General features: G+C 34.8%; 1 protein-coding gene and 1 long non-coding RNA gene across 2 annotated transcripts; one reads left to right on the top strand and one right to left on the bottom strand.

The window, feature by feature from the left end:
• The first annotated feature begins 537 nt into the window (after nt 1-537).
• LOC134239633 (uncharacterized) lies at nt 538-5,000 on the top strand. Its single transcript, XM_062721810.1, has 2 exons — nt 538-1,241; nt 4,546-5,000. Exons 1-2 carry the CDS (start codon nt 992-994, stop codon nt 4,872-4,874), a joined length of 579 nt encoding a protein of 192 aa, XP_062577794.1. The 5' UTR covers nt 538-991; the 3' UTR covers nt 4,875-5,000.
• Nucleotides 5,001-12,792: 7,792 nt separating this feature from the next.
• Nucleotides 12,793-13,274, bottom strand: LOC134239635 (uncharacterized). The gene is made up of 3 exons (XR_009986257.1): nt 13,155-13,274; nt 13,007-13,065; nt 12,793-12,839 (listed from the first exon to the last, which is right to left on the bottom strand). It is a non-coding gene; the product is annotated as an uncharacterized LOC134239635 (long non-coding RNA).
• Nucleotides 13,275-13,713: the final 439 nt, after the last annotated feature.

Here is a 13,713-nt window from a genome sequence, read left to right as displayed (position 1 = left end):
TGGCGGAATCGAAGAGATATGGCGGACAAAGACATACAGGAATGTAGTAAGTCGTACAAAGATGAAAAATGATGGCTTTTTAAGAGTTCATGTCAGCTTTAAGTTTACTTTTTAAAAAAGGTATTCTCTATAGATACGACAAAGAGTTTTTATTTGGTCGCTTCTTCCGGAATTAGTTTTAGCTGTCGATTTAAAATGAATATTTTGAAGAAAGACCTTTTGAGCTTCTCAATCTATTTTATTGTTGAACACCTTCTCATGTTGTACAAAAAATGTAGAAAAATTCGCCCCCCCCCCTTTCTCCTGTGTCGCGTGTCTGCTCTATTTCTTTCGATACTTCGTGCAAATTTTGTCTTGAATTTACGGATGCTCGCATACATTGTAAGTTACAGTCCCACTATCTAAAATATTTCATGATTGAGAATTAAACAGATTGAACATATGTTTATCGACCTTTTCATAATCTGTTTGATGAGGTTATACTCAATACACCGAATGTAAAAATGGCAAACATGATACATCTCTAAAATGTTATAATATCATCTATTTTATGCATATAAAATCAGATGACTTTATTTTACGGGAAAAGGTATTAATTTTTTGGTCGGGATCGGCCTGCGGCCTTGGGTATATATAAGTCGGAAAGCTCGGGATCAACATTCTTTTCATCAACTTGCTGGATACAGAGTAGGTTGAATATTTCTTTGTCAAGTTTTTTCATAATATTTGTAAGAAAAATTTTGCATCTGCCTTAAATATATTTAAATTTTGGTTAATGGATAATAAAGTTTGTATGTTCTTAATACTTTTTTAATCCAACGTATATATTTTCTCTGGATTGTGCTGGATTTACAGCCCGATTAAATGTGACACGACAGCCATTTTGAATATATTGTTGCAAATTTTTGCCCGTAGCAAATTTATCAAAAAATTTGTATCTGGTGAATTACAATTAGTAATTTTTGTTTGTTATTTACTATAACGAGCGGAAATGCCTCCCAAAAATAAGACTAAGCGGAATTGCAGACTGAGAGACAACGAGGGCAAAGCATCAAGGTCAAAGAGGTCAAGACAAGAGCGACCAGCGGTAGCGATAGAGGTTGACGATAATCATACAGTTCAGGAACCAGGTCCTTCAGGAAGCATCGCCGCCCAAGAGAATGTAGTTGGTGCCAGAAAGTCAAACTCTACCCCACTGGCCCCAGCACCTGTGCCTGCTTTGGCCATTGAATCTCAATCAGGTACAAGCATTGGTTATGAGAATCAATATGTAGATAGCATTCATTCACTATTGGCTAGCAATGTCTCTAACTCATTGAAGTCTAAAATCATTAGTTCAGCATACATAGAGATTAGTTTGTTGCTTGATAACACTTCCCTGACAGAATCTTCAGAGAAAAAAATATTTTTTAATGAAAAAGGGGAGTTGGTCACAAGAGAGGTTGTTAAACCTAGCAATAAGATTCAAAATATCAGTAAATGGACAGATGCATTCTTAGTTTACTCTAGCATTTATGCTTCAGCCCACCCAGAATCTTACCAGGGTTTGCTGAAATATTTACATGACATAAGACTCGGGGCATCAAGATGTGGGGAGGGGGATTTGGGATGGAAAAAATATGACGAGCAGTTTCGACTTCGCCGCAGTATCGATCCCACCATAGATTGGTCTAAAGTAGACTATGAGTTATGGTTGATGTTTATGTCATCATCCCCACAATCTAAACTAACAATTAAACCGAACAGCCCAGCCTACAACAAGTGCTTTAATTTCAACTTCAAGGGTCATTGTGACAGACCTTCTTGCCAGTACATGCACAAGTGCATTAAATGTTCTGGGAGTCATCCACAATATTTGTGCCCTCAATCTAATTATGTTGGGAAGTCCACAAGTTACCCAAGGGGACCACTGCAGGGACAGCCTCAAGTTAGACCCCTTTTGTCACACCCAACCCAAACCCCAAGACCACAAAGGTATATGGGCCCTAGGAAATTCCCCTATTAATGTTGAAAAGTTAAATGAATATTTGCAGCCATATCCAGACAAATATGCTGCTAATTATATAAAAAATGGGTTTTCAAAGGGTTTTGAAATAAATTATACAGGCCCAAGGTGTCATGTGTTTTCAAAAAATCTTAAGTCTGCAAGTGAACACCATGATGAGTTGATGGAAAAGATAAGTAAGGAAATAAAGCTTGGCCGAATCATGGGTCCTTTTGATCAACTTCCAATTTCTAACCTCCATATTTCACCAGTTGGTATTGTCCCTAAATCTGATGGAGGGTGGCGAATGATTACCCATTTATCCTATCCTAGTTCCCAGGGGATCAACGACTTTATAGACCCAGATTTATGTACAGTGCAGTATGCATCATTTGATGGTGTAGTCAATATGATTGCAAATTTGGGAAGGGGCGCATTGATAGGTAAGATGGATATTAAAAGTGCTTTTCGTTTAGTTCCGATAAATCCAGGGGATTTTGACTTGTTAGGTTTCTCTGTAGATGGATTATATTACATAGATAAATGCCTTCCCATGGGTTGTTCCATTAGTTGCAGAATTTGGGAAACATTTGCAACTTTTCTACACTGGCTTGCTCAGTTCAAGTCTGGATTGAATACATTAGATCATTATTTAGACGATTTCCTTTTTGCAGGTAGGTCTGGTAGTGATGAATGTGAAATTCTAATGTCTACTTTTAGTAACTTAGCTGGGGATTTAGGGGTACCTCTAGCCCATGAGAAAACTTCTGGTCCAACAACAAAATTAATATTTCTAGGTTTTGAAATTGATACACTAGAGATGACAATTAAGATCCCAGAAGCTAAGTTAGAAATCCTGAAGAGTCTGATTGAAAATTTTTTAGATAGGGAAAAAGTTACACTGCAAGAAATGCAGTCTTTAGTTGGAATGCTCAATTTTTTCTCAAAGGCAATCAGATCTAGTAGAGCTTTTATTCGAAGAATGTATGATGCATTTAGTGGAGTTTTCAAGCCACATCATCATATAAGATTATCAGTAGGAATTAAAAGTGACCTTAGAATGTGGCTGGTGTTCTTGAACCATTTCAATGGGGTTGCATATTTTCCTAATACTGTGTGGGAAGATTCTAGCATTTTACAGTTATTTACAGATAGTGCAGGTTCAGGTCATTTAGGTTGTGGTGGTTACTTTAGTGGAAGTTGGTTTTTTCTCCAATGGCCAAAACATTGGAACAACCAAGAAATTTTGAGAGACATGACTTTTCTTGAGCTCATACCAGTAGTTTTAGCAATAGAGATATGGGGACCTAGGTTGTTACATAAAAAAGTTCAGTTTCATGTTGATAACCTTTCATTAGTTAGTGTCATCAATACCCAATCTTCCAAGTCCAAAAGAGTGATGGAATTGGTAAGACATTTGGTTCTTAGACTGATGATCAATAATGTTATATTTAGGCCAAATCACATTAGTAGCTTGGATAACAAAATTGCAGATTCTATTTCTCGCAAACAGTGGTTCCGCTTCAAGACGTTAGCACCAGAGGCAAGCACCAGACCAGACCCTCTTCCAGTAGAATTAGTCAACATGATTTACAGATTCAAATGAATAAATTGCTAGATGCTTCAATCTCTGAAAACACTAAGACAGCATACGAAACAGGACAAAATTCATTTTATAATTTCCGGAAAGAATTTGGGTACGAAATTTCATGGCCCCCACCTCTTAGAGATGTTGTTCACTTTGTTGCTTATCTGTCACTTAAGAAGTGTTCCTATGCTACGGCAAAATCTTATCTATCTTCTATTAGTTTTCAATGCAAAATTCACAATTGGGTTGATGAAACAAAGAACTTTCTGGTTGTAAAGGTTCTTGAGGGTATGAGAAGAACTGGTAGGTCTGCAGATGCAAGGCTACCTATAACCTTGCAGTTGCTTACTGAAGTTGTTAGGGTTTTATCGAGCATTTGTAGCAATAGTTATGAAACAAAATTGTTCAGAGCTGCTTATATATTAGCCTTCTTTGGTTTTCTCAGAATAGGGGAATTCACATTGTCTGCTGGTAATAGTGTTCATACAATTTTACAAGTGACTGATGTTCAATTTGAAGCTAATTACTCCAAGGTTTTTGTACACATAAGAATGTCAAAATGTGATCAGGATAGAAAGGGGGTTTCTTTAGCCATTGATAAAAGTGGGGGAATCCTGTGTCCAGTAGCAAGTTTGATAGATTATCTTGCAGTAAGACCAAAAATTAAAGGGCCTTTATTTATCCACTGTGGAAAAAATCCCCTTACCAGATATCAGTTCTCTTCGGTTTTGAAAAAATCACTTCAGGTTTTGGGGGTTCAGGGGCATTATAGGGCCCATTCATTTCGTATCGGGGCAGCCACTGCAGCATTTGAAGCGGGGTGTTCACAAGATGTCATAATGGAAGCAGGGCGTTGGAAGTCTAGGGCATACAAATCGTACATAAGATGTCCTGTTGGGCAGATTTGGGGGCAAATAAGTTGTAATTTTGTAAATATAACAAGAATTATTCAAATTATTGCATACATTTGTAGAGGTCTCTGAAGTTAAAGTCTGGTGTGTGGGCTCCTCTATTATTAAGAATGCAATGATGGCATCAGTATGCAGACCGGGGGGAACAAATCTTGGATTGGATAGATTGAAAATAAATATCTGGTGGCAGGGATATTCAGGTTTGAATTTTTTGGGACTTAAAAGAAAGCTCTTTTTTCTGACAGAATATGAGGAATCCCCAGACTTTTTGGTTATTCACTGTGGGGCAAACGATTTAGGATCAATTGATCTGTATACTCTCATTGAGAAAATTAAATCCCATCTAAAGATTATCAAGACTCGCTTTCCACATTCTACACTTGTTTGGTAACAGATGCTGCCACGAAATAAATGGAGGTATTCGGGGGACAATAAAGCAATGGAGCGTTCCCGTCTTAAGGCCAATAGGGTAGCTGCTTCATTAGTGTTAGAGTTGGGGGGTTGTTACATAAAGTACCCTGATTTATTGAAAAACATATCGCAATTTCTGTTGCAAGATGGAGTACACCTTAATGACCTAGGAAATAAACTCTTTCTAAATAATATAATATAGAATTTTTCCTGTCAAAGCAAGGAAATGTGTATCCTTAAACAAAACATCAAGAACATTGGTCCGTGGGGGCTTTTTGTCAGTTGCTTGGGTGCTCCCCCATGTGTGGGATGACTGCGAACTCTCCTTCGGTTGTTCGCTGTCATGTGGCGTTTGCGCACACCAAAGCAACTGAGGCCTACAGAAACTTTGTATTGTTGTGAAGTTTTCACCATTGAACTGTGAAGGGGGTTGAAATGTTGAACCATTTTATATGTAAAATATTTGCTGATATGTTGATATAATTTGTTTTGTGCTTGAATTGTGCATATAACTAATTACACTTAAATAAGTAACCTTAAATAAGTAACCACCCGCGGTTTACCCGGGGTGGTCATTTTTTGCACATATGACTTGTTTGTGTTGATGAATTTTGTTGAATTTGTGTGGGTTTGCCCAAAAGTTGTGTGTATTAATTGGCATCCCACAAATTACTATGCCACGGCCAATGTTCGCCAAAATAAAGGTTAAAACAAACATTTTGTTGTCATTTCCCTGTATAAATAATATCATCTATTTTATGCATATAAAATCAGATGACTTTATTTTACGGGAAAAGGTATTAATTTTTTGGTCGGGATCGGCCTGCGGCCTTGGGTATATATAAGTCGGAAAGCTCGGGATCAACATTCTTTTCATCAACTTGCTGGATACAGAGTAGGTTGAATATTTCTTTGTCAAGTTTTTTCATAATATTTGTAAGAAAAATTTTGCATCTGCCTTAAATATCCCACCCACCCATTCCCATAATTTGGAGTTTAAATGATTGCATATTTGGTTCTTGGTGCTGGCTTTTTCTTTGTATTTTACAGAATCTGTTGCATTGGATGTCGTCTTCGTGAAATATGTCGTGGCATAACCTGTACAGGAATGGCGTTTGCGCACACCAAAGCAACTGAGGCCTACAGAAACTTTGTATTGTTGTGAAGTTTTCACCATTGAACTGTGAAGGGGGTTGAAATGTTGAACCATTTTATATGTAAAATATTTGCTGATATGTTGATATAATTTGTTTTGTGCTTGAATTGTGCATATAACTAATTACACTTAAATAAGTAACCTTAAATAAGTAACCACCCGCGGTTTACCCGGGGTGGTCATTTTTTGCACATATGACTTGTTTGTGTTGATGAATTTTGTTGAATTTGTGTGGGTTTGCCCAAAAGTTGTGTGTATTAATTGGCATCCCACAAATTACTATGCCACGGCCAATGTTCGCCAAAATAAAGGTTAAAACAAACATTTTGTTGTCATTTCCCTGTATAAATAATTCATACAAATTGTTACAAATTCATACAATTTGTTTGAACACTTTCAAAACATTCCCACCTATTATTATTTTGTGCATGGTTTATCTACATGTACTAACGAAGATTCTGGAGTTCTGGATTCCTGAAAACAACATAATTTCGGTCATTTATAAAATCGCTGAATCAGGCTGTTGCATGTACATGTAGTATTGTCTCCGGTGCTCATTCAGCCTTCTTTACTTAAAACATCAATGCAGTATGAAAGTATACATTAAACGTTTTAGCGGTTAAAGACTTTCTTTTTAATGATTTTATTTTAACCTTTAGTATTAAGGATTATTTAACCTGTAGTAATTATTTCCCCGACAAAGACTTTACTACCAACATTTCATGATTTAACATCTACCTTGGAAAATAATAATCTTGTTTCCGCAGTGGCGGATTTAAGGGGGGCGCACCCGGCGCGCCCCCCCCCCCCCTAAATTGTGAAAGATAACGTAAATCACAGTTTCGTCTAAAAAATGTAAATATATCTACTTGGTAGACCTCATTTTTACCCTACAAAAACTCTAGAACCCAGGAGCTTCCGGGGGCTTCGCCCCCTGGTCCCCCACCACTGGACCCACTGGGGGCCTCAAGGCGGCCCCCAGACCCCTTGCCTACTTTTGGCGCCCCCTCTAACTTGAATTCCTGGATCCGCGCCTGTTTCCTTCTGTTGAATCGCAATTAAATGAATATGTATATGCGTTTCAAATTATGAAAATTTGCTACCAATTACACGTAATTTATTAAATGTATACATGTAATAAACTTTAACAATGTCAATAAATTTTTCCTGCAAAAGTTGCATTGAACATGTACATGTATGGGCAGTTTAATTCAAAATTAGTACGGTACAAATCTGCACAAAACATTGGCGTCGGAAGCAAATTGAAAGTGGGGGGGGGGGGGGGGGGCTAGGTATAAGAAATTTTTATACCTTCAAAAAGACCTGACAAGCAAGAAAAAAAGGAAATGTGCATTGGTTACACACGAAAATCCTATTACGGGAGGAGGGGGGTTAGGTTCGAATTCCAGTACCAAAATTTTTTCCAAACGCCACCACTTTCCCCATTTTAAACCTATACTGCAACATGTCTATGGAAAGTGGGGGGGGGGGGGCTAAGCCCAAGCAGCAATGTCCAAAATGTCTATACTAAGTCTATCTTTGGGAAAAAAAGGTGAGGGGGAAGCCCCTCCTAGCCCCCCTCTCCCGGTTCCGACGCCTATGCATAATATATTAATCCGTGGTAATATGCCTATATTTGTTCAAGATATATGGAAGTTGGGGGATATAAATATCTGAATACAATGTATATTTTACTAAGTCAATGATCAAATCGCTATATATTCTAAGATAAAGGATTTATCGAACATAAAAAGATACATGTTGGTCGACTTGAATATTGCGTGCTTGATCAACTAACCCATTCATACATGTACAGCTTCTCGTGTATAAAAAATGTATAAATTACAACAATTAATTATTTAAAAAAAAAATAACAAAAGTTACAGCTTAAGATTGTACATGAGTGCCTTGTTCTTGTTTAGTTCAGGTAATCAATTAAGCGTGAATGTCCATAGCTGAGACATGCCCCCTCCAGTTTACGATGATCGATAAGAATGTTTTACCCGTTCTCTTACTTTCTGTTGCTATTTTTAAAATGCATGTTTTAACCAATACTAAAATGCAACTAGCATTTAATATGATTAAAATAAATCATAATGTGTGCATGTACTTTCTCAGGAAGGTAACAGTGAAGCTTAGTATAAGCCTTACATTCTATTCCTAGAAATGAAGTTGTGGAGTGTACGTGTCACTTGTGGGAATCATATATATTCTCGTATTGTGGTTTGTTATTCGACTTATATACAATGATCGGTTCAAAATTAATTCATGATTAACTTCATACATATAAATTGCAGATTTTTTTTTATTTAACAAGATTTAAAAATACATATATTTTATTAGGTGGGGATTGGTGTTACATTCTGATTCACCGAAAAGTATGCAGATGCATTTAGTTGCGAAAATAATTCTAAATATATTTATTTTCCATAATTTAAACATGAATATAAAATAGGAAACGGAAGGCCAGGAAAAATGAATCAAATGTTAAAAAATTACTAAGAAATAATGATTGGCCACTTTAAACTTTGATGCACCTAATCTTTATTGATTTGATTTAAATATGCATTTATTGAATTATACATACGCATTGGAAACAAGTTTGACAACTTTTTAAGTTCTTCTTGTGAATGAAAGACTGATTTCATAACGACACCCGAAGAAGAAAAGGACCAAACTCTACTACAAGAGACAAGTACAATTTATTCTTGGGTGCAGAATATCTTTTCAATAAGCCAAAAAGTCTTCAGTATTAAAACATTCGAAACTAAAACATGTAAATAGTTATTTTGTGGTAAAAGAAATGTTATTTTTCCTTTAGATAGAAAAACAACCTGTCGCACTCTTTAAAATTTCAGATACTGTGACAATACTTTCTATCTTTTCTGTATTGTATAGACTTTTAATTCCCGGGGTGGGGGTGGGGGGGGGGGTAGGTAGGGGGGGGGGGGTTAAGGGCTGTCTCGATCTTTTTTTAAGACAATACTTTGATAGTGTAACAGAGAAAATTACGTGCCTCTGCTTAAGGTATACCTTTACTCAGAAGACTAAAAATTCCACTGATAAGAACGAAAAACCACCTATTGCACATTGTACACCTATGATTCTTGTGTTAAATTTTAATTTCAAATAACTAGGTCAATGACCTCGTTTTCATGCTAGGGGCCCTTGAGTTTTTCTTGGGAAATACCTCAATTTTTCACAATATGACCATTTTTTTCTTCACTCAGTAAATATTATAAGCAACAAAAGTCTTTAAATTATGAAATATTAAAGGAATGGACCAGAGTTGCTCCATATAAAGAAATGAGCAGAGTTTGTGCCATAAATAAGATAATTATTACAGTCCGAATTTCCTCTGTCATATTTATATTTTTCCCCATTTTTAATCGAATATTTAATAAATCTGACTGATAAGAACTCTAAATTATTTATAACCTCATATTACCTTAGTTGCCGTAATTCTCATGGTATTAAGTTATATTTACAGTACTTTCTTTCGTTTGTAAGGAATTTATTGTACAGAGAGGCGTGGCAGTCGAGTCGCGCAGAGACGAGACAGCCACGCCTCTCTGTATAATAAATTCCTTACAAACGAAAGAAAGTGTCTGTAAATGTCTTGTGTCATGGTCATTTGCATAGCCACTCCCTCGACATCAAACTGCACGCGACATTACGTCACTGGCCTAGGTCCATCGTAGACGGTTCAAACAAATCAGAAAGTACGAATTAAGGAGATGGTTGCATTGGAAAGTCAAGCGATGTTAAAAGAGTGTGCAATTGATTTAAGCAGTGTGAATATTTCAAAAAACCATAAGGTACTGGAAACCTGGATCCGTCCGCAAAATGATCCGCTTCATTACTGTTACTACGGATATAGTTGCATGTCCGGAGGAAATCCGAATGAAGTACGGTAGCCACTGGTGTCAAAATTATGGAATGCATTGTGAAAAAGTCCGAATGCATACTTGTATATTATACGAACATGTGTCAGTGTGCATGTAACTCAAGGAACCCAGGAGTCAGGTACTTTTTAAGAAAATCATCGAACTGCGCGTGTTTTCAATATTGTCAGATTTAAATTATCTTATTTTCATTTGAATGTACGTGTTTTAATGAAAATCTGTGTATTGTTTTTATTTCTTTGTTTAAAGCAGTTAACTAATGAGTTTACATGTATTTCTCATGAAAATGGTTTTCACGTAATTCAGGGATGGAGTCGATTACATTAAAAAGTAATTAATCAAATTACAATTACTTTGACTTTCTCTACAATTAAATTACAGCTAGGCTTTATAAATCAGGTAATTAATTGCTTTATAATTACTTTACAAAACTGTAATTAATTAATTACAGTCAAGTACAATTACTTTTTTGTTCAATTACTAGTACCCCATCCCTGTTACGTATGCATTTGTAGAGTGAAGGGGGGGTAGATTCTGTGAGATTTCTCATGTTTCCTCTAGATATTGTGTATAATCTTACAGAAATTGAAAAAAAAAATATTTAAAAACCATCGAATTCTGTCGGAAGTTATTGTACGGTAAATTGGAAGTTATTGTATGGCTAAGCTCCGCCCCCTAGAAGTTATAGTACGTTGGAATTCAGCCAAAGGTTTTCTATCTGATTTAAAGTATGGCCAACATCAAAAGAAAAAGTACCGCACCATGACACAACATTATATGGAGTCAATGATCAAATTATTGAGATATGTTGCCTGAAATGCTTTTGTTCATATTTCTGAATTTCTTTATTTGATAGCATTTATTTATTAAAAATAATTTATTAGCTTTAAGGCAAATAAAATATGCAAAATGATGTCTGAAAAAACGTATAACCTTTACATTTGATAAATGATGCAAGAAATAAAAGATTTTGACAAAAATGAAAAATTAAAAAATTTAGTCCGAATTTCCTCTGCATTACCATATATTGACTTTTGTTCCTGTATATTTTCTTCAAATAATAAGATATGAAATTTTAAAATTGATATTGTGTTAAAACTTAGTAATTTTATCCATTTAAAACAGTTTTTGATTTAATATATTATACTTTATAAAATTTCCTTTCTGATTTCCGAAACCTGAGTAAACGTCATCCTTAATTGGGAACGAACCCGAGGCCTCTGTGCTTTACCGAATAAGCTTTAGGTTATCCCACTAGCCTAAGCTAGTAGGAAGCCGTACGTGTGTCGTCTGTACTACCACAATAGGATTTTTTAAATCCAAATGTTGCTTATTTTCTTTTACTATTGCAGTGATGTAGATTTCTGTCACTAACTGCATTAAAAAGCCATGAATTGGAAGACCTGCCAGCGGAAGAGAAGATTTTTGATTTTGTCATGAGTTTTGTTTTTTTCCCTTGACGATCATTTCGGTCCATCACCCCCCCTCCCCCGTCTTTTGTTTCTCAAAGATATACTTTAGAATGTTTATTTTCTATTATTACAATGAAAAAATCTTAATTGTTGATACTTTTAAGGAAATCAAATAAAAAGTTTAATAATAAGTATCATTAACTTAATTATTATATAGCTTTACGTCATTTTACGATTTTACGTTATGAAAATTCATGCAGTTACGCAAGCCTACACTGTACGTCAAAGTAAATATTCCGTCTTTGTCATGCGATCTTTTATATATTTATATAAAGAAATATATGTCATGTTATACATCAAATGAAAGAGAAAGAAAAACTCTATAAGAATCAATAAAAAACTGAAAATGTCAAAACTTCGTTAAGGGAGGTTTTTGCTTGGCGCGTCACATATAATTTTCAACAGTGAACTGCATAAGAATGTGGTGGGAGGGTGGGTTTTTTAAAATATCGATCCAAAATTGAAATGATTGTATCGCCTGAACCAACCTACCATGTGCTCGTCTGCTAACTTAGAAAGGAGGAAATTACGTCACGTACCAAGTATATATAGTCACTGTGGCATTTCTAACAAAAAAAACTGGTATGCACAACCCGGATTATTCCGCGAAGCACATACTCAATCTAAAATGGGCAATGCACATGTATCACTGAGATAAAATCCCATATTCCTTGACGTTGCTTGAATATGGGTTATTATTATACACGTATATCTCTTTATTGTTTAATATAAGCAATTAAGAGGATGTTTTATTTCTTTTAAACATAAGATTATCAAAATATTTCAAATAAATTACCATCGTCTATTTCAGTACTGTAAATCCTTATTTCAGTGACATCTACTGTAAAAGATACACAACGTTCAAGTCATGATTCATTAAGGAAAATCGTCATTTTGACATTACTCAATGTTCTTGGTATTCTCACAATCACGACGTAATAGTTTGAAATTGAGATGTTACTACATATGATTTAAATGTTGTTTAAGAAAACTCACAAAATTGATACATAATGTAGTTAATGAACGCCAATATTTGTAGACTAATTTTGTTTCTGAAAAAATACATTGATTTTTTAAAAAAAATTTGCTATATATAGAATGATAACATACACTACCAGCTGTTTTTCCAACGTTGTTGACTGTTGTTTCGATGGATTTTTTTGTTGAAGATAAACATGATTCCACTGAAAGGGTCTGCGTAATATCTGTGATGTTAACGTTATGTTACATGTTGGTGACATTGTCCATCATTTGTGTGTCGTTAAAAGCTTCGATGAGCGTTGACACACAGCCACATACATAATGACAGTACTCAGATACTTTACACTGGCACTGTATTTTACATTGCTGATCATAATGATTTTCTGGACATCTCAAACTGCAGTTATCCCCTCTGAATCCAGGTCTGCACTCTTTATGTCAACATGGATAAGTAATGCAATAACAATGTATATAAAGGTATGAAATCTTTAATTGAAAGTATTTATCTAAAAAACATTTAGGACAATATCTATAATAAATGAAATATGTATTCATGTACCTATAAAAGAGTTTATTTTATTAAAAAGCCTCAACTTACCAACACACATATTATTTCTTTCTTCGTAGTCTGTACAACAGGATTCTTCATTCTTTTTACTAAAACAAACGACAGAAAAATAATTAATATTAAAATGAAATGTTGTTTTGCTTTGCTTTTGTAATGAACAATATTTCAGAATGATTACCTTAGACATACATGTTCCCCAATTAATCCAATTGATGAACTGGTTGAGCAGAGCAAAATTAAGAAGTGTGTAAGTCCATTACATTTAATGATAAAATATGAACGAAGGTACATAATATTTAAAATATGGATATACACAGTGACTAAACAGTCAATGATGACACTCGGTGCTTTATCCGGAAAATATCCTGATACATTGCGGAAGTTTCCAACACATTTTGTATTTTTCATGTAGTCGCACCATGTGATAAAATTAAAACATAGTATACCATAATTATGGACTGATTTTTAAAAATATAAAGACTAACTCATATATTATTAATATTAAAATATAATAGTGGTATATTTGTTTCTGATTCTAAGCATAATTGAGATAAAAAGAAAATAATAACCTTATATTGATACAATTTATGGGCAACGAGACTTGCATTCTACCTATAAAATAAATAAGTAAATCATATAGTACACAAAGTAATTTTTATACACTGATATGATATCACGAGTCAAGGTATAGGAAATCAGTTAGACCTTATAGATTTTATATGAATATTTTCAACTAT

The sequence above is a fragment of the Saccostrea cucullata genome, unplaced genomic scaffold (assembly GCF_032062105.1).
Source record: "Saccostrea cucullata isolate Sc308-1 unplaced genomic scaffold, CSIRO_AGI_Scuc_v1 ctg7986, whole genome shotgun sequence".
In the NCBI taxonomy this organism is placed as follows: Eukaryota; Metazoa; Mollusca; class Bivalvia; order Ostreida; family Ostreidae; genus Saccostrea; species Saccostrea cuccullata.
This window is presented reverse-complemented; position numbering and strand designations above follow the sequence as displayed.

Excerpts from the sequence above, each read along its gene's own strand:
- LOC134239633 (XM_062721810.1), top strand. The coding sequence starts at position 992 with ATGCCTCCCAAAAATAAGACTAAGCGGAATTGCAGACTGAGAGACAAC. Across the intron at positions 1,242-4,545 it reads GGCCATTGAATCTCAATCAG|AGGTCTCTGAAGTTAAAGTC; the intron begins GTACAAGCATTG and ends ATACATTTGTAG.